At 50.7% G+C, this 25,652-nt stretch overlaps 1 protein-coding gene across 1 annotated transcript in view; it reads left to right on the forward strand.

The window, feature by feature from the left end:
* The first annotated feature begins 244 nt into the window (after positions 1 to 244).
* Positions 245 to 25,652, forward strand: part of LOC142582693 (glutathione S-transferase 1-like) — a 35,668-nt gene continuing 10,260 nt past the window's right edge. Inside the window, exons 1-4 of the mRNA XM_075692643.1 lie at positions 245 to 337; positions 3,269 to 3,408; positions 5,947 to 6,039; positions 6,248 to 6,366. Coding sequence (XP_075548758.1) covers positions 3,276 to 3,408; positions 5,947 to 6,039; positions 6,248 to 6,366 — 345 coding nt within the window. The 5' untranslated portion in view covers positions 245 to 337; positions 3,269 to 3,275. The remainder of the gene's footprint in view (positions 338 to 3,268; positions 3,409 to 5,946; positions 6,040 to 6,247; positions 6,367 to 25,652) is intronic.

The raw sequence follows: 25,652 nt of genomic DNA on the forward strand, positions 1-25,652 counted from the left end.
TGAACGGGTTATTCGACGCCCCACCTTGAATTCCGTGTTCCGCCTGAGCCGCCGAAAAGGGATACGCTCCGACGGAAGTGGGAATCCGAGATGGGCGACGGCGTCTCTAATCCGCGGCTGCTGGAAAGACGGGAGGCGAAAACCGGGAGCCAAGGCCAGAGCCGAGCACCTGGCGGCGTCGCCTGCCCCCCCCCCCCCCCATCCCCCGCACCCGTCGTGCCTACGCCAGCCCCGGCCCGTTCGACCGCTCCGCATCCTCCCTTCCGCGCAGGCAGTTGGGCTTCGCCTCATCGACGGCGTGGGCGCGCGCCATCCCCGGCGTCGTCGTCGTTTCAAGGTGGGAGCGTGATTTTTGCATTGCGCGCTCGTGCAGTGCGCTCTTACACAGCGACGACGCGGTACAACCCTAGACACCGGCGTTTGCACTGCCGCCTTCAACGCGTGTGACCGCGTTTGGCGGCTGCTAGACCCGCTATGAAAGCGTTGAACGTTTGACGATACAGATATGATTGCAGCAGCTCGCAGCGTTTCTTACCCCCACCCCCCCCACCCCATTTTGTTGTTGTTTCTCGCTGGTCCCTTTCCAACGCACGCGAAGCGCGTCATGTGTGCCGGCACGACTAGTCAGTGCAAAGGAAAGAACGAGTTCGACGAGTCTGCTTGCTCGCTTCTGAGGTTTCGTAGCATCTCAAGGGGCACGGTTGATGTGGTGAATTTACCGAGTACAGCGTGACAGGAAACGCCAAAATCTGCATTGGTTCATAGCGGTTGCATGGCCCATCGTGGCCCAGCACCTGTACGCGCCAAAGATAAGTGTTCCGTATGAGATAAATTATTCAGTGTGGAATGTTTATGTACATATTCACATGTCATGTTTAACAAATTTGGTGTTCGTTCTTGTCCACTGTAATGCTCACATCTGTGCTCTTTATGAATAGCCCAGAGAACCAATGAACGTCCTGCTTACGTTCTCAACATGTGCAGACGTTCTCATTCTTGTGCGGACGTCGTGAGTACACCCTGGGTACATAACGAACTAAATAGCCACGGATACGAGGACATCCTCTGTATGTGGATGCACGTAGAATTATTTGTGGTCATGCGCTGTCGAACCGTTTTACAAACGCCAACTTGAGAGCAACGTAATTGACCTTGTTAAAAGGTTTGTATGCTTGCGTATGATTAAAGAAAAAGGTTTTGTGTGAAGGACTTGCGCAGCTGCAACCGGCGAATTTATATGAAGCATGCCTATACGGAATGTGTTCATGTTTGCTAGTAAAAAGCTTTTCATTACATTAACATGCTTCAGGTGTGTGCGCGAGAAAAATGAGATCGGACGAAACTGATGAAGCTTGGTGGGCTTGATTATCCATATTCACGTAGGTAGCGTAAACAAGGGGAAAGAAAACGCAAGGTAGTACACACTTGTGCTGATCATGGTGTACGTTCTAGGTAACCAATAATTGGCTAATCAGGTTTCCATTAAAGCAAATTCCCTAAAGGTAGTAATACTTGCGCAAAAAAGAAGCAGAAACAAAATAATGTTTAAAGCGTTTTAAACACTTGCATCCTTATTTCAGCAGACTGGACATGTTGTTTTCAAGTTTGTTAAAAACGCATGATAAAGATCGTTTCTGTCTTTCACGAGGACGGAGAACAGAACGAGATTACGATATTTTAAGGATCATTTGGAGACGTCGCTATATTTGGGACGTCACTATAACCATGTCAACATGATAACAGCTTTGGGGGCCAAGGGCACCTCAAGCAGCGTAAGTGCCGTTTTTACTTCTGCCGCCTGCATTTGTACTGAATGGGAACAAATAATAATAATAATAATAATAATAATAATAATAATAATAATAATAATAATAATAATAATAATAATAATAATAATAATAATAATAGTTTATACCTTCGGTACGTCTTCAGCATGTGCTACGCTTGCAAGCAAAAGTTCGGGGACTGCTACATCAACGAAAATTAGTTTTTTTTTCTATAGCACAGCTCTGTAACGTGAAATCGCTGCAATAAATTCACTGGCCTAGGCTGTGCCACTTTATTTCAGCCGGCATGCACAGGCTGCGAAGAAAAAAAAAAGTTTTTTTTTTATGTGGCACCATTGGGCTCCAAGATTTTGCTCGCGACAGTACGTCTGTTGTCTGGACGGGTCATTCAACACCGCCTGCGAAGTGTATCGACAACGGAAACTGTATACCGGTGTACGGGCTGCACTCCAGTTTTCGCTGTGCTGTGTGTTGACAGGAATCCTAGTATCGCTACTCGTATCTCTATAGCGCCATAAGTGTCTTGGGAGTCTTCCCATATGGCCCACTATGACCTCGGATTTTAGGCATTCTGGCCTGTATACTCTCTTTACAAGGGATGTAGAGGGCGGATCAGCCTCAGTTTTGCGTTCGAAACAATTACTTGTCCTTGTTCTCACACTGAATTAAGAAAGCGCCAGGACGCGTATTCTCCTAAAATGTATCAGCAGGTGAGGATCGAACTCGCATATACCTTCTGTAATCCTTGTTAGGCGTACTCCGTTCATGACAAACCAGCATGTACGTACAGAGAAAACGTCGGCGGATGAACTTAGCTAACAATGCCTCTACTGAGGAAGCTTGCATCTCCTAGTTGACAGTTAAACCACCTTCTAAATAACAACATGAAAAGCCAACAAACACTGACCCCAAGGACAACATAGGGAAAATTACTTGTGCTTAATAAACCAAGCACAAGTAACCAAGCACAAGTAATTTCCCCTATGTTGTCCTTGGTGTCAGTGTTTGTTGGCCTCTTATGATATGACTAATAAAAATCGGGACCTTCGGCTAACCCCACTTTCTTCTCGCTCCTAAATCACAAGTGACGCAGCAATTTTGCAGCTAAGCCTCAGATAAAAAGAAAATCTAATAAAAAAGTCAACGTTATACCTTACTAGGCAATGTCCCTGCAACATCTTTCGTGAGATCTGAAGTTCCTTTGAGTAAGATTTTTCAATTTTTCATTTCCCCAATCACTGCAAGCGTGGCGCGAGTAGGATAATCTTAATAACGCAAAGCCTGGAAAGAGCGATGACGTCACCCTAGTAAACTGGGCCTCTGCATACCTGCGTTTAGCCAGAACCCTTCATTACTCCATGCGCTGTTTGAGAGAAATCAGCGGGCCAATCCCGGAACCCGCGCACTTATATGGGGACTCAAGCGCGGAACGCTTTTGCAGTAGATATACTGTGTCTGAGTTGTTTGATCACTTGACGCAGGCCGGAAATGCCGCAGTACAAACTGGTCGACTACAAGGTTCCATCGTCTGGCCGCCTCGCGGCGCTGCTGTTCACCTACGCCGGCGTCGAGTTCGAGTACGTCACCTACGAAAAGTCCAAGGCGGCCGAGGCGGAAGCCGGTAAACGAACCGTGTGCGCTTGCCGGACTGCAAATGCTGTTCCGCGCAATGCGCTCGCTGCGGAGGCTCGCATTTTCGTGAACGAGGTATACCATAACCCCCAACCAGAGCCGAGAAGGCATTAACTGTAGTGGCTTTCGTGATGGGACCTAATGGCAGGCAGGCGCCGCATTGATTATAGCGCATTACCCAAGCGACAGGTGCGGCAAGCCAAGCAGTTAGAGCAGCGACGCAACGCTAGCCGCGGGACAGACTGATGATAGACTTTGTTTTATTTGTTTTTTTTACGAACTTGGAACACGCGAGGATGTAAACGCTTTATGCGTAAAGGAACGGCTTTCCTGCCACGACATGAAGACCAGGGTTTTAGAAATGGAAATCACATGCGACTGTCGATTGCCGCCTTACGGGCTGCTTCCATGAGAAATATCTTATTCGTAAGATAGATAGATAGATAGATAGATAGATAGATAGATAGATAGATAGATAGAGAGATAGATAGATAGATAGATAGATAGATAGATAGATAGATAGATAGATAGATAGATAGATAGATAGATAGATAGGGGTGAACGGTATGCGTGTCCTGTTTATATATATATATATACACGGTATGCGGTATACGGTAACGGTATGCGTGTCCTGTTTATATACCGCTGGTTCTGGTTGTACTCTGCGCAATTCTTTGAGTTTGTATGCCTGCGCGTTTATGACTGGGTTTAATAATTATAATTACTGGGGTTTTACGTGCCAAAACTACGATCTGATTATGAGGCACGCCGGGCTTCGGATTAATATTGAGTTATTCTCCGGGTGAATTTTCACTCAGCCCAGTCATAAACGCGCGGGCATACAAACCCATAGAATTGCGCAGAGTACAACCAAAGCCAGCGGTACACCTGGAGTTCTTTAACGTGCACCCATTGCACGGGGCGCGGTCGTTTGACTGTGTCTGTATGCGTGCCTTTCACTCGACCCGAGAGGCGGAATTAAAGACGTCCAGGAAGAAGGAGGAAGATACAGCGGCATGACAACGTATGGCAGATTCGAACACATTAAAGAAATGTCCCTTTCGTATAACTATTTCGGATAGCTTTCGTATAACCAGCTCATTACGCGAGAAATGGGCCACGTGCAGTGGCGCGTGTGTGCAGGGAGACACCGAATTTCCGTTCCCGGGCGCGACGTCAGTGGTATTGCACCGACTGAAATGAGGCATTCTGGGCAACTACCTCGCCTTTGCTCTTATATAGGCTATATACTATAATATTATATATACTTATGTATACAGGTCTTGTATAAGCGTCGGCGCCTCCGTGAACGCTGTCCTGAGCAGCGGCGGCCGCCCAGCGTGACCGCGGTGCAGCACAGGAAATTGATTTGCTCCAGACTCGCTCGGCGAGCGCGTTGCACGCCAGAGTGCTTCTGCGCTCCACAAAGGACTGCAGCCGCTTACCCGCCGCACGCCAGCTACACGGATGTATGTGTACATACAGACACACTAAACCACTTCTTTGAGTTTCGCGCTGTTTACAAGCCGGAGGAAATAAAGTTTGCGGTTGACTTAAACGCTTGTTTGCTCTTCGGTCTTTTGTGGAGCATCCAACTCGTTTAACAGTCGCAGTTTCTCGAGGAAACCCGACTTCTGCGGAAGAGCGATGTGCACTGTGGTCACCATGCCATGAATAAGTTTTTTACCGCTTGGATGTAAAATTATCGAGGGCGGCGTAAACAAGGTCTCAGCCATTTTTATCGCGGGATCTCGGCAATGTCGCTGACTTACTCATTAGTTAATTAAGCAAGCGGAAAGGACTGCACTGCCGTTTGGGACACGAACTCGCCACTAACTTAAGTACCTTGGCCGAACAGAGTTTCGAAAGCTTTATTTTGGGATATACGGGACGGAAACCTGGATAAACTGTAATTGCCTTTTTTCATAACATAGAGCTGTTTGTCGCCATTTCGCGACATACTTGTTCTGGAGGAGGAGGAAGAGAAAAGCAGAAGGCAGGCAGGTTAACTAGGATAACGTCCGGTTGGCTACCCTAAACCGGGGAAATGGGAAAGGGAAGAACAAAGATGACAGGGCGAGAGAGGAGGGAAGGAAAGAAGGAAATTAGCGGTGAGTTCGAGCTTTCAACTTGTATGCCGGGGCGCTTGCGCGAGAGAAAGGCGCATTCAGACGTTATGTGTAGGTGCACAACAACAAATAATGTATTGGCGCCTCACTATCTGTCACACATGTATAAAGCAACGCCCTGCACACGGCATTTACGAGCAGGCTGATTACTTCAAGAAGTTTACGTGGCTGCATCTATTCAGGCGCACATATTGCAGTCGTCATCCGTGGAAATGTTTTACGGCCTGCCATAAGATGCGAGACAGTTAGTCTGCCATTTATCAAGAGACGTACTGCGATGTGAGAAAGCATGAGGAATATATAGTGCGGAAACATTTAACGGTGCACTTGCTTTGCTCTTGGCACACCTGCTGGCTGTTCTACGCTGTGCACGACGACGGAACACTGGGACCACGCAGACGCACCCTTCGGCTCGCTTCCCGTGCTGTACGCGGACGGCGAGATGTTGGGCGCGGACTACGCCATCTGCGTCTACATCGCCAGGCAGTACGGTGAGTGAACACCAGTTGGGCTACTTTCCTATATAGACGCTGCACAAATGGCGTAGCCAAATATACTACCGACAGGCGCTCAATCAATCAATCAATCAATCAATCAATCAATCAATCAATCAATCAATCAATCAATCAACATTTGTATCAGCATACTTAAATGTGCCCGCGGTAAAAATTTAGACCTACCCGTGCTGTATCCACGCAGGTCTCGAAGGCAAGGACGCCCGGGAGGCCACCAAGTGCGCCACCATCGTCACGGGCATCGCCTCCCTCTTCTCCAGCGTGCGTCACGCCAAGCCGCAGAGACTAGCTCCAGAGGAAGACGTGAGTGGACGAAAAAAGCTTAGCAGAGCGATGCAAACTCTTAGATGCATCAAGAACAGCGTTAGCTGAGAAGGAACTCCTAAGAGCCCTCAAAGACTTCTAACTGCAGTCTTTAGCTGTTAGCCGGCATCCTCACATGGGTCACTCTGGACAGCAGAAATTTTCGTGAATGTCGTTATAAACCTTGAGGTGGTACGTGCCGGCTGCCGCAGTGCCCGCCAATTATACCAATGTCTATAGCAGTTTTGATAAAGAAGTACAGGCCGTAGCATTACGTCTGCCACAAGCTCTTTAGACTCCTTACCAGTATCAGCACAATGTCTACTCGGTTCCCGCAACGTCTCGCCTCGGTGCGTCTTCTCCTTTACACGTGACGACCGTTAAATATCGCCGGATGCACAAACACAGCGTAAATGGGCTCCTAGTACCTGACGTCGCAAGAAAGACGGGAATTGGGAAGGTAGGAAGTGTAGACGAACTGTTATGTTTGAGGTAGTACATTTGTAAAGAACTTGCACTCATTCCTGTTAATGCCACTGCGCTACGAACTGTTCGTGAGCACTGCCAGCGTGTTTCCCAAATTGAGAGCACTGCAGCGTTCATACACTGCGTCTGTCACCGAGTATATTATGTGTGGGAAAGGGAAAAGAGCGAAGCTTCCGACTTGTGGGAGCTCGCGTTGTTTGCAGTTATAGTATAGCTTTTACGGGCAGACTATTCTGCAATAGAGAGTGCTTGAGAAGAAGCTGAGTGCCGCGAGACGAGCGATGGACCCAGAAAATGTTAGGCGTAATGTTAAGTGACTGACAAGAAGCCGGCTGCATGGAATAGAGAGCAAACGGAGGTAGCCGATATCCTAGCTAAGATTGGGAGGAATAAATTGAGCTGTGCAAGCCACGTAGAGCGTAGAGCACACAAGCGCTCGTCCGTTACAGTGTTACAGAATGGGTGCCGAGTGAAAGGAAGCGCCGTCGCGGACTCCGGAGAAGCGTAGTGGCGCGAGGAAATCGGGAAATGTGCACGCGTAGGATAGATGGTGTCAGCTGACGTAAGGCAGTTAGTGGTATAATTGGAGGTTGCTTGGAGGGTCTCCGTCCTGAAGAGGACGTGAGATAAACTGATTATGATTATTTCTGTAATACATGTACAAATTGGTTTGAGCAAGGTCTTCTTAACGGACTTAGAGAATTTTGCGGACCAGCGGGACAGCTGGTACAGGATATTAAAACTAGATAAACTCTAATCTAGCTGACAACAGGATAAATTGGCCAGAAAATGCTCTCGAGTGTCAGTTTTGACGGAGATAAATGACTGCTCCCCCTATATATATATATTGTTACGAATGATGTTTATTTACAGGGTGAAACGGTGAAACGAGGTCCGAGAGGGAAGCTACAGGCCAGGCCCAGCCGGCGCAGAGTACCGCGAGGTCACACGCGCACACTCTACTTCGTCTTTCTCTGCCTCAGCCGCAGCCGCGCAGTGCTGCGACATTTTCCCCGGGGGCAGACGAAGCTCGCCGAGCGAGTTAAAGGGACCTGTGATGGCACTGCTTGAGTCTGGCCACGTGAACAACTTGTGTCGCCCGTGAACGCCGATTACTTGCCGTCACTTTGGCGACGACATAGTTAACATCACTCAAGCGGTTGAGTATAACGAATGGTCCGGTGTAAGTGGCGAGAAACTTGCGGTACAATCCCTTTTTGCGAACAGGTGTCCACAACCAAACATAATCACCGGGAGTAAAACTGACGGGGAGATGCCGCGCATCATAGCGAATCTTGCTGTTGCCTTGTGAGGACAACGTCCTAAGATGCGCCAGTCGACGTGCTTCCTCAGCACGACACAGAGTTTGGGCGATGGAAGGATCCTGTTGGCACGATAAAGGTAGAATAGTGTCCAGAAAGCTCTGGGGTGCGCGGGCGTACAGCAAAAAGAACGGCGCATATCCAGTAACTTCGTGCTTGGCACTATTGTACGCGTACGTTGCAAAAGGTAAGACGGCGTCCCAATTCTTGTGGTCAGCAGCGACATACATTGATAACATGTTGGTAAGGGTTCGATTCGTCCGCTCCGTGAGGCCATTGGTTTGCGGGTGGTAAGGAGTGGCATGACGATATGCAGAACCACAAAGCCGCAAAAGTTCTTCAACGACGTCGGCGGTGAATTGCCGTCCACGGTCACTGATGACAACACGGGGAGCGCCGTGACGGAGTATGACGTGATGCAACAGAAATGAAGAGACATCTGCTGCAGTGGCAGATGGAAGTGCCGCCGTTTCCGTGTAGCGAGTAAGATAATCTACGCATACTATAATCCAGCGGTAGCCAGCTGACGTCTTTGGGAGCGGGCCAAGCAAGTCGATGCCCACTTTTTCAAAGGGTAACGTCGGTGGCTTAACTGGTTGTAAATAGCCTGCTGGGGCCGTCGTCGTTTGCTTGTGGCGCTGGCAAACAGTACAGCTGGCGACATACTGTTTCGTTGTTTTCCAGAGCTTGGGCCAGAAAAATCTCTGTCTAAGTCGGTGTAGTGTGCGTGTAAAGCCAAGGTGCCCGGACGTGATATCGTCATGCATACAACGAAGGACAGCCGAGCGCAGGTTTTCGGGCACAACTAGAAGCAATGGGGGACCATCAGCCGAGTAATTTTTTTTGTACAGCAAACCATTACGAAAAGTAAACGGTGTTGTTCCTGCTGGCTCACGTGCAGCTGCCCGTAGGGATTTCAAGGTAGGGTCACAACGTTGCGCGCGCTCGAAGGTACGCAGGTCTGTAAAGTCGGAAGAGATGGAAACTAGGTAGTCGTCGAAGTCATCATCCTCAGCTTTAGTGTGCGGCGAAGGGAGACGGGAGAGGCAATCAGCATCCGTGTGACAGCGCCCGCTCTTGTAGTTAACGGAGAAGCTGTACTCTTGAAGGCGCAAAGCCCAGCGGGCCAACCGGCCAGACGGGTCACGCAGCCCAACCAGCCAGCAGAGTGAATGATGGTCAGTCACTATCGTGAATGCGCGGCCATGTAGATAGGGACGGAACTTCTGAATGGCGAAGACGACTGCTAGGCACTCGAGTTCAGTAACGGTGTAGTTTGTCTCCGCTTTTGTAAGTGTCCGACTAGCGTAGGCAATGACATGCTCACGGCCATCGCAGAGCTGAACAAGCACAGCACCAACACCCGCACCGCTGGCGTCAGTGTGCAGCTCAGTTGACGCCTCCGGATCAAAATGCCGCAGTACCGGTCCAGAAGTCAACAAAAATTTTAGCTGTTGAAACGCCGACTCGCAGTCAGCAGTCCACAAGTATGGGGTGAGTAAAGTTTTGTTCGTTTTCCGTCCTCGCTTCACCGTTGGAACTTGAAGCTTCTCGGACGATGATCGGCAGTTGTTGATCAAACGCAGACAGGAAGCGATGCAGATCAGATGTACAAGAAATATTTATACGCAAACTTTTCTATATACATGGCAGGTAAAACAAATACATTACAAAGTTGAACAATTGAGAAACAAAGTCTCACTCTTCGACTGTCTCAATGACTGTTAGAGCCCAGACTCGTTTTAACGTACATAGCACGGAGCCTCACTGATCTATCAGCAATCCTGATTTCAGCCAAGTCTCACGTACATGGTACGGAGCCTCACTGATCTATCAGTAATCCTGATTTCAGCCAAGTCTGAGGGACAGCATGTCGTCCCGATTTTTATAGCCCAAATATACAAAGAAAAGAAAGGCGGTAGGGCCGTTAGCCCGTCCCACAGGTTCAGTTGCCAATCAGAGTCAACCGTTTGTTAAGCCACAACCCACAGGGATGGGCTTACTCTTCAAAATAAACATATTGGAAAACAAAGCTCTTTCCCTTCTTCCCTAAAACTCCGATGCCCCCTATTTCTGCGTAGTTAGTGACGGGCTCAGCAAAACACGCCAGGCCCGAACAAGTTATCGCTAGACCGTTTCAAATCTCAACGGCGTCTAGGCCGCAAATGTCTCGGAAGCAGGGGCATCGATACCACGTAGTGCGGCCGTACTCAAAGTTTGTCCGCGTGGGAGACTGATGGCTCTCCTTGTCCTTCAAACTTATTGTCTACAAGACAAAGTTCTCCGAGTGCGTGTTTCCAAGACGCCGTCGTCCGAATGCACTCTTTACGTGTGCACCGCATTCCTACAGCGTGCACTGTAAGCTGGCCTTCGACACCACACCGGCAGTCGCACCCAACAAGGCTGGCGATTGCGTTCCGGACGCGTAGAAGATTAGGTCCATGCTCACTGCATGCGGAACGGGGTCAGAGTTGCTAAGCCCTTCTTAACCTCGGCGGCGCCTTCAATTAGTCAGGCACTCGGGAGCCACACTCACAATACCTTGTACAGCGGTCCCTTTCAAGGCTGGTCTGTGTGGACTCGTGTGACCGTCGGCGGACTGCCAACACCGTGCGCACAATGCCGACTTCCCGGAATCGGCACTCGCCCACCTGGCACCTGCCGCGACGCGTCACCCAACACCGCGCGGTGCCTGTGACCCCACATAACACAGCAACTGTCGCCCGGCTGACACGGGGGCAAGTGAACCCCCTCTCTATGCACAAAGCACGTGGCCGATTCGTGACACTTAAGAACCCGAACAATCAGAGCGACCTTACACGTCCCTCCTAAAGAGTATACTGGGCTCACAATGTGCCCAGCTATACTACAAGAGCCAAAGGGCGCTGTATCGTAAAATTTAGGCTCTGAAGGTTCCGTCAAAGAAAATTGACATACGCTGCCCAACACGGGTGCTGCGGAGCCCGTAAGGAACAGGAAAATGAACTAAAAGGACCACGCAAAAAAAAACAATTTTCTCACAGCGATAAAAGAAAAGGGCGGAGGCTCAACACATTCATGGCAGTGAGCATGCGAAAGAAATACTCATGTAAGTACAGGAACACTTTGCAACGCGCTGCACTGCACAACAGCAGAAAAATGACATATACAGGGTATATACATAGTATGTACACAGTCTTATAACCCTCACACACATGGACGACAACAACCATCGAAAGTTCCATCAAGGCTGAACTGTCCCACGCACACGTCCTTCGAGTGAACGGGAACATTCACGCCTGTCGTAGCTGGCATGGCTGTTTCTGTCTATCCTTTCTTTTCTGCTCTTTACTCGGTTGGCTCCCATGAACGATTCGAGAGCCTTGACAATGCATCAGCGTTGGCGTTACTTGTTCCTTTCCGGTGACGCACCGTTACATTGTAGCGCTGTAGTGAAAGCGCCCATCTTGCTAACTTGGCCCCCTGCGGGGTGCTGGTTGTCAAATATGACAATGGGTTATGGTCAGAGACAACATTCACCACTGCTCCGAAAAGCCAGTAGTCAAATTTCTTGAGTGCCCAAATAATAGCAAAGGCTTCTCTCTCTATAGTCGAACAGCGCGCCTGTGTCGGGTTAAAGCGATGGCTAGCAAAAGCGATCGGCTTTTCTTTTCCGTCCGCTGACATTTGAGCTAAACAGGCACCAGCCACCGTCGCCGACGCATCAGTGAATAGCCAGTACGGCTGATGAGGCTCAGGAGTGTTCATGGCGACAGCCTGACAGAGAGTTAACTTTTGACTTTCGAACGTGCACTGCGTATCTTCTGACCATGGAATTGAATTAGGAACCCCTCGCCTTGTCAAAGTTGTAAGCGGGCTCCCAACGTCGGCGTAGTTCTCTCTCAGAGTTGAGGGCACCGCAATTTCACCCGTCCAAGTTTGCTGCAATATTGATAGGGACCCATTTGGGTTTCTACCGTACAATAGCCTGAACGGCGCCACCCCGGTGGTATCATGCGGCACTTCGTGATACGCCCACAGAACAAATGGGATCAGCTTGTCCCACTTTCTTCGGTCCCGTTTGTTTGGATCGGACTGCTGGTACGATCTGTTGGGAACTCGGCGCTGACGCCCGTGGTTGTACCTGGGTCGCAAGCCCCAAGGGTAGCGTTGGCCTGGCGGCCTGGGGTACAACTGGAAGCATCCGAAGGTCCCGGCAAAGCATGAGTCGACTGGTAACAACGAAACAACTTGTTTATTTTAACATTGCAAAGAGTCGGCGGTCAGGTTTGACCGAAGTAGAGAGACGGGAGAGCACTTCACTCAACAGAAGAAATCGGAGCCCTCCTTTCTGGCGTCCGGGGGCAGCTGTTTTTATACTCTCGCAGTTGAGGGCAAGAAGGAACCCCTCAAAAGACGAGCACGTGAATGTACAATGGGCTAATGGTGACGCACACTGTCGTAGCGATGCCGTAGCACCATGTCGAGCACGATCTCGTAGCACCCTGTCGTGGCGCTGCCGGTCGGACACAATGACTGTAATGAGAGGATGGTCCCTGCTTTGGCATCGCCTGTTTCGGGCACAATGACTGGAACGAGATCCCTGCTTTGGCATCGCCTGTTTCGGGCACAATGACTGGAATGAGATCCCTGCTTTGGCATCGCCTGTTTCGGGCACAATGACTGGAATGCGAGGATGATCCCTAGGCGGTCGCATCGCCGCAGTCGCGCCTGGAAACACCTGGCGATGAGTGTTGCGGCGACGACGATCGGGCCAAAATGTCTGCCGCCCCGCCGCAGTCGCGCCGGCAATACCACGTGTCGCAGGCGAAACGCAACAGACCGCCCCGCCGGGGGAAGGAGATCCCGATGGACAGGGGACTGCATCCGCTGTCCGGAGGGATGTCGCTCGATGATGCTCATAACCGAAGTCGGGCGTCCCTCGACGTTTCTTGAGCGCAGCGCACAGAGAAGGCCTCGTTCTCTCGTTCAGGTTCGCACGGGACACTGCAAAGTGACTTCGGGAGAGTTCACATTTTTGTTCTCGTTCCCGGCAAGCGTTAGAACTACGCTGAAACTCAACCGCTCAGTCAGCAAGCACGGCACAACCCTCACTAAGCCCTGCCAGGCTCTTTCCCCTTTTTATACCACTGCCTAGTTCCTTACAGTAGTCTAGCATCACTCAGAACGCGTCCACAAATTGAAAAATTGCACTAGAAAGCATATCATCACTTTGAAACACTAAACAAAAGCAATATGTTAAAAAAAATCCTGCCTCAGGAAGAAAAACATCAGTAACAAACAATTTTGAGGCTGATTCCTACGTTAGGGGCTTCGACTTAAGCCATCGGCGTTACCGTTGAGACTCCCCTTTTTGTAACGTACCTCAAAGGAATATTGTTGTAAAGCGAGGCTCCAGCGCAGGAGGCGGCCATTTTTGGGAGAGATGGTCTGCAGCCATTGGAGAGGGCAGTGATCCGTCTCAATGATAAACCTCGAGCCGGCTAGATAGCATGACAATTTCTGAACGGCCCACACGAGACACGCACACTCTTTCTCGGTGGCGCTATACGCCTGCTCACGACTGGTCAGCTTACGACTAGCATACAGGACGGGGTGTTCTACTTCTCCATTTTCCCGTTGGCACAGTACAACGCCCATGCCTCGCTCACTAGCATCGCACTGAACAATGAACCCTTTTGTATAGTCTGGCGATCGTAGCACAGGCTGGCTTGTTAGGGCACTCTTTAGGGCGCTAAAAGCTCTTTCCTTGGTCTCGTCCCAGACGACTGTTTGAGGCTCTGTCTTTCTTAGAGCATCCGTCAGGGGAGCCGCGATATCAGAGTACCTAGGGATGTACCTCTGATAGTAGCCGGCGACACCCAAGAACGACCGAATATCGGTCTTGGTGCGCGGTTGCGGAAAGTCTCGCACAGCGGCCACTTTTATTTCAGAGGGGCGGCGACGACCCTGACCAATCACGTGACCGAGGTAGACAACCTCGGCCTGTGCTAACTGGCACTTAGGAGCCTTGACTGTCAAGCCCGCTTCGCGCAGGCGGGTTAGCACTGCCCGCAAGTGTGTCATATGCTCAGACCAGGATGCGGAGAATATCGCTACGTCGTCTAGATACGGTAAAGCGAATTCTTGCTGTCCCCGCAACACTTTATCCATGAGGCTTGAAAAACAGTATGGCGCGTTCTTCAAACCAAAACTCAACACTTTAGGACGGAATGTTCCCATTGGTGAAATGAACGCCGCATACCTACTAGCCTCTTCTGTAAGTGGAACCTGCCAATAACCCCTGACAAGATCTAGGGTGGAAATAAACTGAGCGCTACTAACTTTCTCAAGGCGCTCCTCGATGTTAGGGATCGGATAAATTTGATCCTTAGTGATGGAATTAAGCCTGCGGTAGTCGACGCAAGGACGAGGTTCCTTGCCCGGTACCTCAACTAAAATCAAAGGGGAGGTATAATCACTCTCACCTGCCTCAATAACACCGAGCTGTAGCATTTTCTTTACCTCAGCCTCCATAATATCGCTCTGGCGGGGTGACACCCGATACGCCTTGGATCGTACTGGCTCTGGGGAGGTAAGTTCAATATCATGAGTAAGTACAGAAGTCCTACCAGGCCTCTCAGAGAACAGACCTTGAAACTCTTGTAATAGCTGGTGTAGTTCGGTTTTCTGCTCGGGCGACAGCGGTGCTTTACTGATAAGGTCACTAATGACTTGACCGGTGTCTTCCCTGTTCGTCACTGAGCCTAGTCCCGGAAGCTCGACCGGAAGCTCTTCAGGAACGTTTACCATCATGCACACCACTGCTTCCCTTGGTCTATAAGGTTTGAGCAGATTACAGTGGTAAACATGCTGTGCTTTCCGCTTTCCTGGCAGACTTACCACGTAGTTAACGTCCGACAGTTTCTGAACAATTCGTGCTGGGCCCTCCCACTGCACGTCTAGTTTGTTGTTTAGCGATGTGCGTAATATCATGACCTCATCGCCAACCTCAAAACGACGGGCCCTGGCTGTCCGATCATAATAAACCTTGGCCCTCTGCTGGGCCTTTGTCATTGCTTCACCTGACAACTCCTGTGCCCTTCTTAAGCGTTCGAGGAGCTTAAGCACGTACTCCACCACGACTGGGTCGTCGCCCCTACCTTCCCATGATTCTCGAAGCATGCGAAGCGGAGACCGAAGCGAGCGACCGTACACCAGTTCAGCTGGCGAAAACCCCGTAGCCGCATGCGGCGCGGTCCTTAAAGCAAACATCACCCCAGGCAGACACAGCTCCCAGTCAGTTTGATGTTCAAAACACAAGGCTCTCAACACGCGCTTCATGACGGAGTGGAGCTTCTCAACGGAATTCGACTGTGGGTGGTACACTGAGCTGTGTAACAGCTTTACCCCACACCTTTCGAGAAAAGTTGTCGTCAAAGCGCTAGTAAACACTGTGCCCTGATCTGATTGAATTTCTGCAGGAAAACCAACTCGCGCAAATATGGACAGTAGTGCATTAACTATCTCAACTGAGCTGAGTTCTTTAAGCGGCACTGCTTCAGGGAACTTTGTCGCTGGGCAGATCACAGTCAAAATGTGTCTGTACCCCGTGGCTGTTACCGGCAGAGGTCCCACAGTATCAATAACGAGCCGTCTAAAAGGCTCCGTTATGATAGGTACCAATTTCAACGGCGCCCTTGATTTGTCCCCTGGTTTGCCCACCCGCTGACAAGTGTCACATGTCCTCACGAAATGGTCTGCGTCCCGAAAACACCCTGGCCAATAGTACTCTTGCAAGAGACGGTCCTTAGTTTTCTTAACTCCTAGGTGTCCGGACCACGAACCCCCATGTGACAAGCGCAACAGATCCTGACGATAGCATTGAGGCACGACCAGCTGATCGAACTCCACTCCTCGGCGGTCTAGATACTTCCGGTACAGGACTCCACCTCTTTCCACAAAACGCGCAGTTTTCCTGGCGATACCTTCTTTGACATTGCAGCGCACGTTTTCCAGGCTGCCATCCTTTTTTTGCTCGGCTATCAAAGCCGACCGGCTGACTTTTAGCAACCTATCAAGTCCGTCTGACGTAGGCGCGATGAGCAAATCCGTAGATAGCTCTTCTAACTTTCCCGTGTCGGGCGTTTCCTCTCCAGTATCTGGCGCCTTTAACGTTACAGACTCAAGTTTATTCAGTTCGGGCGTGCTCTGAATATCAGCTTGCTGCGCCTCTGACCCTTTTTCGTTGTTTGATAACGTCGGCCCCGCAACTACCGCCTTTGCAGCGAGCTCCCGAACCTTCGATCTGGTTAAGGCCTGAACACTAGCTTCACCAAACAAAAGCCCCTTCTCGCGCAGGAGGTGATCGGACCTGTTTGAAAATAGGTACGGGTACTGGGGTGGCAGCATAGATGACACTGCCGCCTCCGTCTCAAGCGCTCCGAAAGGTCCTTCAATAAGCACTTTTGCTACCGGCAGACACACGCTATGAGCTTCCACGGCTTGCTTGATCCATGCGCACTCGCCCGTGAACATATGGGGTTCTACGTAAGACGGGTGAACTACATCCATCGTAGCTGCGGAATCGCGAAGCACTCGGCACTCTTTCCCGTTCACGAGGAGGTCTCGCATGTAAGGCTCGAGAAGCTTCATGTTCTCGTCAGTGCTGCCTATTGAAAAAAACACAACTTTTGGTGTTGTTTCCGGACACTGCGCCGAAAAGTGACCCGGCTTCTGGCACGTATAACACAAGCGCGCTCGCCTCATCTCGAACCGCTTTCTGCGTTTGGCTGCCGCCGTCTCTTTACGTTTGGTCGGACTGCTTTCGCTCGCATCCGCACTACGCGTGTCCCCCTTTAATCTCATGGGTGTGAACTTCGGCCTCTCAAACTTCGAGCCAAATTTACCCTTTTGACCGTCCTTAGCTCCGCGAGCCCGACGCGTCACAAACTCCTCGGCTAGCTCAGCGGCTTTAGCCACCGTACAAACGTCTGGCCTATCCAAGACCCAGTATCGCACGTTCTCCGGTAACCGACTATAAAACTGTTCTAGCCCGAAGCACTGCAGAACTTTATCGTGGTCACCAAACGCTTTCTCTTCTTTGAGCCACTCCTGCATGTTCGACATAAGCCTATACGCAAACTCTGTATAAGACTCACTTTTGGCTTTCTCATTTTCCCGAAACTTCCGACGGAACGCTTCCGCAGACAGCCGGTACTTTTTTAGCAGACTCGATTTTACTTTGTCGAAATCCTCTGCTTCCTCTCTATCCAAGCGAGCGACTACGTCGGCCGCCTCGCCGGGTAACAAAGTGAGCAAGCGCTGTGGCCACGTTTCCCGAGAGAACCCCTGCTTCTCGCACGTTCGCTCAAAGTTAACCAGGAACAAACCAATGTCCTCTCCAAGCTTAAACGGCCGCATCAGGTCAGTCATTTTGAACAATACGCGTTCTCCTGCACCGTGTGCCTGACTTCCATTACGAGCGCGTTCCATCTCTACCTCGAGACGCTTCATTTCCAAAGCGTGTTCGCGCTCTTCTTTTTCTTTCTGCTCTTTAAGTTCGCGCTCCTGTTTCTCTTTTTGCTCTTTAAGTTCGCGCTCATATTTCTCTTTTTGCTCTTTAAGTTCGCGCTCCTGTCTTTTTGACCTCTCCTCAATAGTCTCAAGGCATTCCGACAGCTCGTCATCCTCAGCCTCTAACTCAAGAATAGCCTTTAGCAGTTCAGGTTTTCTTAGTTTGTCTGAGACATCCAGACCCAACTCTCTTGCAAGCTCTAACAATTTCGGTTTGCGCAACGACTTCAAATCCATGGCTGCTCTGAATGCTGCTTTCTCTACTGCTTACTATTGTCTTGCCGCAAACTAACCCGGCAGCAACGACAACCACAATTACCAGCTCTGTTTCTGACACTAACAAAAAGCCTGGCAAAGCTCAGAAGAAGAAAGTCCCGCACTCACCAAACCTCGCAGGCAGAAATTCCGCGCAGTCGTTCCGCTGCAGGCAACCAGTCGTCACACAGGGCTCGTTGCACTGCTCCCGGATCGTCGATGAGCTGCTCAGCATACAGTCAACTGCATCTCTTCGCTGCTGGCCTCCGTTGTCGCGATCTCACCGCTGGCAGACAGTTGTCTGAAGTCGGAGGCGATCTCACCGCTGCCAACCAGATGTTTGGATCGGACTGCTGGTACGATCTGTTGGGAACTCGGCGCTGACGCCCGTGGTTGTACCTGGGTCGCAAGCCCCAAGGGTAGCGTTGGCCTGGCGGCCTGGGGTACAACTGGAAGCATCCGAAGGTCCCGGCAAAGCATGAGTCGACTGGTAACAACGAAACAACTTGTTTATTTTAACATTGCAAAGAGTCGGCGGTCAGGTTTGACCGAAGTAGAGAGACGGGAGAGCACTTCACTCAACAGAAGAAATCGGAGCCCTCCTTTTTGGCGTCCGGGGGCAGCTGTTTTTATACTCTCGCAGTTGAGGGCAAGAAGGAACCCCTCAAAAGACGAGCACGTGAATGTACAATGGGCTAATGGTGACGCACACTGTCGTAGCGATGCCGTAGCACCATGTCGAGCACGATCTCGTAGCACCCTGTCGTGGCGCTGCCGGTCGGACACAATGACTGTAATGAGAGGATGGTCCCTGCTTTGGCATCGCCTGTTTCGGGCACAATGACTGGAACGAGATCCCTGCTTTGGCATCGCCTGTTTCGGGCACAATGACTGGAATGAGATCCCTGCTTTGGCATCGCCTGTTTCGGGCACAATGACTGGAATGCGAGGATGATCCCTAGGCGGTCGCATCGCCGCAGTCGCGCCTGGAAACACCTGGCGATGAGTGTTGCGGCGACGACGATCGGGCCAAAATGTCTGCCGCCCCGCCGCAGTCGCGCCGGCAATACCACGTGTCGCAGGCGAAACGCAACACGTTCCATTACAGTATACAACATATTTTTGAGGACTCTGTTCCATCTCTCAACCACTCCGTTGCCCTCAGGGTGTTCGGCAGTGGAGAACCTGGGTGAACAGCCCAGTTTTTCTAACATTAACTGTGTCAGTTGAGATTTAACGTTAGTACCTTTGTCTGAACAGATCGTTCCCGACACTCCAATACGACTGAGAATTTCCAGTAAAGCCTCGCATGCGGCCCTCGCTGTCAGGGATCGGAGCGGCACTACCTCATTGCGTCTTTCTTCTGGTAGGACCAGTTGTCTGACCTTGACTCCCGCTAAGGAATCCCAATGGTACAAAAGTCCGTCTGACACGAACATGCTAGCTTTTCCATTTCTCGCATCATCCGAGGCCTTTTTCAGGCTTTCATCGGCTATCTGAGCAGCTCGAAATTCCTCCCGCTGACTGGGCACCCCATTGATATCTTGTATCAAACTATTCCCTTGCAATTTAGGGATTTCATCTGTCATTTCTTCGCAACTTAGACCGCAGTCTGGCTCAGTGTTATCGACCATTTCGACTGATCGGACCCGAACGGAATTGGCTACCCGCGGAATATTTTCCTCTCCAAACTCCTCTTTTTCCTGCGCCTGTAGTAGTTCCCAATCTTCCTTTGACAGCAGGCAGTCAACCCCGTTTGCAAGTTCGTCTGTAACCGCGCACACCAGATCGATCCTCTGCGGTTGTATCACAGCCCCTGGGCGATGCATGCCTACGGGCAGCGTAGCTAGGTTAGCTCGAATGGTGTTTCCAAATGCCGACTCGAGTCTTACTGTTCGTGATGGCTCCTGTAAAACGATGGGCAACATACTTTTACGGACGACCGTTATCTCACTACCTGTGTCCAACACAGCTTCTGTTGCTATATTCCCGCACATGATAGGGATAAGGTCCAGCTTTGACCTCCCTGAACTAGCATTTTGAGCTACGACTTGCACTCTAGCGCTTAGCACCCTTTCTTGCTCTGGTGGAGGTTCTTCACTTACAACAGCAACCTTCTGTACCCTTTGTTTTTGCACAGTCGGCGCCTTCCCCTGCTGTTCTTTATTTGAAGCTTTTGGGCAGTCTCTGGCTAGGTGACCCTGTACATGACACACGTGGCATTTTAAGTTTGTCCTCTGCGGGCTAGCTAGTTTTGAGTGCTGCAGCAGTGAGGCTGTTGCGGCTGGCTTAGTTGCTCGTCCTTTCCCTTTAGCTTGCTCGAAAGTCTCGAGCACTTTCGCCACCTCCACTGGCTTAAACCAATCTTCACCCTCCCGCAAAAGAACATATTCAAGGGCTTCTGAGCTTAGACTGGCTTTCATACGGTCAGCGACCATAAGCTCCGTCATAGCTTCTTTGGTGTTTGCATTTCGAGATTGAAGGTAATAGGCCAAATAAGTTCTCCCGCGAGACGCGAACTGAGCCCAAGTTTCCTCCTTTCGTTTAGATGCCTTTTCAAACCTCTCCAAGTATTTAGCTGGCGTGAGCTTAAGTTCATCTAATACCGCCTTCTTTACAGTCTCATAATCTGTACATTCCTCGTCATTGAGGCCACGCAACAGATAACGAACCCGCTCGGCCAGCGCAGGCATGATCAAATGTACACGGCTATGTGCTGGTACTTGAAAAGATGCAAACAACTTTTCGACCTCATCAAACCATATCGGAACGTCAGCGTCACACGGCAACCGGTATGCCTTAAGCACTTTAGCACATTGTGCTATTCCATCCGTGATGGCACCGCGCCGATCGCTTCCTTCCGACACCGAAGGCGGCCTGCTCGACTGCTCGAGCTCCACTCTCCGTAGAGCAATGCGCTCGCACTCTAGCTGTAGGCGCACCTTTTCCAGCTCCAGCTCCAGGCGTCTCACCGCCATGGCCTCTGGATCTGTCGTGCTCGGAGCCTGAGCAGCGCCTTGCGTCTCACTATCCATTTCAGTATCCGACGTCTCAGACTCGGTCTCTCCGACGCGTTGCAGTTCCTGCCGTCTCTGACCCTCTCTTTGTTCAAATGCAGTATCAATGTTTACGTTAGCCTCAATCGCGTTTGCTGTTCTGCGCGTGAACACCATTAACCTCACTGAACAACAGCCATGCCAACCTAGACAAAACGCAAGGAATCCCGCTCACCCGTTGCTGCTGGGGGCGCCGCCTGACGTCCTTGTCGAGATGAATTGCAACCCTTGCGGAATTCGCTGGTGGCCCTCCTATTCCTTGCGCCTGGCTCGCCGCTCGTTGCTCGTTGTGGGGCTTGCCGATCCTGTCGTGCTGCGCCAGTAAAGTTTCGTTCGTTCTCCGTCCTCGCTTCACCGTTGGAACTTGAAGCTTCTCGGACGATGATCGGCAGTTGTTGATCAAACGCAGACAGGAAGCGATGCAGATCAGATGTACAAGAAATATTTATACGCAAACTTTTCTATATACATGGCAGGTAAAACAAATACATTACAAAGTTGAACAATTGAGAAACAAAGTCTCACTCTTCGACTGTCTCAATGACTGTTAGAGCCCAGACTCGTTTTAACGTACATAGCACGGAGCCTCACTGATCTATCAGCAATCCTGATTTCAGCCAAGTCTCACGTACATGGTACGGAGCCTCACTGATCTATCAGTAATCCTGATTTCAGCCAAGTCTGAGGGACAGCATGTCGTCCCGATTTTTATAGCCCAAATATACAAAGAAAAGAAAGGCGGTAGGGCCGTTAGCCCGTCCCACAGGTTCAGTTGCCAATCAGAGTCAACCGTTTGTTAAGCCACAACCCACAGGGATGGGCTTACTCTTCAAAATAAACATATTGGAAAACAAAGCTCTTTCCCTTCTTCCCTAAAACTCCGATGCCCCCTATTTCTGCGTAGTTAGTGACGGGCTCAGCAAAACACGCCAGGCCCGAACAAGTTATCGCTAGACCGTTTCAAATCTCAACGGCGTCTAGGCCGCAAATGTCTCGGAAGCAGGGGCATCGATACCACGTAGTGCGGCCGTACTCAAAGTTTGTCCGCGTGGGAGACTGATGGCTCTCCTTGTCCTTCAAACTTATTGTCTACAAGACAAAGTTCTCCGAGTGCGTGTTTCCAAGACGCCGTCGTCCGAATGCACTCTTTACGTGTGCACCGCATTCCTACAGCGTGCACTGTAAGCTGGCCTTCGACACCACACCGGCAGTCGCACCCAACAAGGCTGGCGATTGCGTTCCGGACGCGTAGAAGATTAGGTCCATGCTCACTGCATGCGGAACGGGGTCAGAGTTGCTAAGCCCTTCTTAACCTCGGCGGCGCCTTCAATTAGTCAGGCACTCGGGAGCCACACTCACAATACCTTGTACAGCGGTCCCTTTCAAGGCTGGTCTGTGTGGACTCGTGTGACCGTCGGCGGACTGCCAACACCGTGCGCACAATGCCGACTTCCCGGAATCGGCACTCGCCCACCTGGCACCTGCCGCGACGCGTCACCCAACACCGCGCGGTGCCTGTGACCCCACATAACACAGCAACTGTCGCCCGGCTGACACGGGGGCAAGTGAACCCCCTCTCTATGCACAAAGCACGTGGCCGATTCGTGACACTTAAGAACCCGAACAATCAGAGCGACCTTACAGGGTGTCTTTGTGAAGGAGAGACGTGAGGGGAGAGGCAAGCTGTGCGAAATTCTTGATAAAACGTCGGAAATATGAACAAAGGCCCAAAAAGCTTCGCAGATCTTTCACCGTTTGTGGCTGTTGGAAGTCGCGAACCGCTGCTATCTTTTCAGGGTCTGGTCGTATGCCGTCTTTGTCGACCAGAAAGCCTAGTACGAGGGCTTGACGCTCACCGAAATGACATTTCTTCGAGTTTAAAATAAGGCCAGCTTGCTGGATACAGTCAAGAACGATCGACAGGCGCTGATTGTGCTCGTGAAATGTCCGGCCGTAGATAATGACGTCATCTAAATAGCACATGCAAATTTCCCATTTGAGTCCGCGGAGCACGGTATCCATAAATCGCTCGAATGTCGCTGGAGCGTTGCATAAGCCAAAGGGCATAACGTTGAATTCAAAGAGACCGTCAGGTGTCACGAAGGCTGTCTTCTCCTTGTCTGAGGGGTGCATGGGAATTTGCCAATATCCTGACCGCAAATCAACAGAAGAGAAATACGACGCGGAGTGGAGGCAGTCGACGGCGTCATCTATTCGTGGTAGGGGGTACACGTCTTTCTTTGTGACGGTGTTTAGGCGGCGATAGTCCACACAGAATCTCCATGAGTTGTCTTTTTTCTTGACTAGGATCACAGGAGCAGCCCAAGGGCTAGATGATTCCTGGATCACTCCTTTCTGTAACATTTCTTCGACCTGCTCGGCGATGACTTTTCTCTCTGAAGGTGAAACGCGGTAGGGCTTCTGACGAATTGGCGTTGCTTGCCCTGTATGGATGCGGTGTTGCATACGAGACGCCGGTGGTGTATGGGACGCTCGTTGGCCTTGAGCAAAATCAAACACTGTGGCGTAGCGAGCGAGCACAGCTTCCAGCAGACACTGCTCACTAGAAGACAGCGACTTGTCAATCATGCGCTTAAAGTCAGCAGAATTATCATAGATGGAGTCGGGGTTGGATTTTTTTTCGGCAGTTGACATTTCGACCGTTCCGACGCTGACAATGGCTTGTGCATCAAAACTTGCCAGTTTAAGTCCTAGCGGCAATGTTATAGATTGGGTTGAAACGTTCACTGTCCACAAACGAGTACAACCATCAGTGGTAACCACGAGGGAGCGAGGGACTATCGCATTCTTCTTGAGCGCGTTGTTATAATCGGGCTCGGCTAAACCACAACAAGAACCTGTACGAGGGCGAGAAGTAGTGACAGGTACAAACATTGCAGTCTTAGGGGGCAAACACACATCTTGTGACACGGTGAGAACATCGGCGGCATCACTGGTGCTATCTGTCATTGAAGTTCGCGCGTCGCGGCGAAGAGAAATCGCGCCACTTCCACAATCCAAAGTTGCCCCCCACTCACGCAAGAAATCAATTCCTAAAATAATGTCATGCGTTGTAGGTGCAAGCACAGTAAATTCACTTCTAAATGTCTGCTCCCCTATCATAACTGAAACAGAACAGACCCCAAGTGGGCGTAACATTTCCCCGCCAACTCCACGAAAGGTAGCGTTCCGATCCCAAGAAAACATAACTTTTTGTCCAAGACGATTTTTGAAGGACAGGCTCATAACAGAAACTGCCGCCCCAGTGTCAACTAAAGCAAAAGCACTCACATTGTCAACTAAAACGCACACTTTGTTTTTAAACAATTTTACACAAGGGGGTCTTGATGAAGATGAACATATTGCGGCCTCACCCCCGTCGGTCGCACCAGCTAGTTTCCCAGCGGTTGCGGTGATAACGAGCGACGACGAGGTGATGGAGAGCGTCGTTGTCGTGTCGGTGGTGGTGTCAGGCTGCGATCGGAAACGGGGGAGTCACTGCGGTTTGCGCGTCCCTGCTGGAGCCGCTGGAAGGAAGTGGGATATGGCCAGGGCTCATCAGCGGGCACGCGGGGCGTGTAGGAATTAAACCGTGGAGCACGCTGCTGGCGGCGGTGGCAATACCTAGCAATGTGTCCAGCCACACCGCAGCTGTAGCAAGTGCGGGAGTCGCGGCTTGTCGCGGGTGACACCGGTGACATGGGTGTCATGGGTAGAAACGCACTCTCAGGCTGGTTGTCGGAGGGAATAGCCCGCGGAACAAATCGTTGTGGTGCATCTTGTCGGCGTCCCAGACTTGTCGGTTGCGGTGGCAAGTTGCTGCTCTCCGTACGATCAGCATAGGTCCTGCGAGGTTCTCGGAAACTCTGAGGTGCCCAGGTGGACGGTGGCACACGAGAACGATGATCAAATGCACACTGATGGCACACATGAGCGTCGTCAACAACTTTAAGGCGTTGAAGCTCTTCTTTAACTACTTGCCGAATCACTGAGGAGAGGTCGTCGTGGGTTGGGACGGACACACTGGCAATAGTAGTAACATTGTCCAATCGTCCAAACTTTGGCCCAATCCTTCTCATTTTCAGCGCTTCAAACGCCCGGCAGTGTTTCTTCAGATCAGGCGGAGTACTAAGATCGTCCTTCGTTATAAGAAAATTATAAACATCTTCAGCGATTCCTTTAAGCAGATGTCCTACTTTGTCTTCGTCTGTCATGGTAGCGCTGACGATTCCGCATAATTTCAGAACAGCCTCTATGTACGTTGTACACGTTTCGCCAGGTAATTGAGCTCGTCGGGAAAGCGTCTGCTCAGCCTTCTTTTTCTTAGAGATTGGGTCCCCGAAGCACTTGGTGAATTCTTCTACAAAGTTATCCCAGCTTGTTAGAACGCTCTCGTGGTTTTCAAACCAGAGGAGTGCGGTGCCAGCGAGAAAAAAAACCACGTTATCGAGCTGCTTCGTAGAGTTCCAGTGGTTGTGGCGACTCACTCTGTTGTAGTGTTTAAGCCAGTCGTCGACGTCTTCGTTGGCCTTCCCCGAAAAGGTGGGTGGCTCTCGCAGCGGTGTCCAGTAGCCAGCCTGACCTGCGTGATTGCTGTCTGGTCCGCCGCAGG

This window comes from Dermacentor variabilis, chromosome 5, assembly GCF_050947875.1.
Source record: "Dermacentor variabilis isolate Ectoservices chromosome 5, ASM5094787v1, whole genome shotgun sequence".
NCBI classification, from domain to species: domain Eukaryota; kingdom Metazoa; phylum Arthropoda; class Arachnida; order Ixodida; family Ixodidae; genus Dermacentor; species Dermacentor variabilis.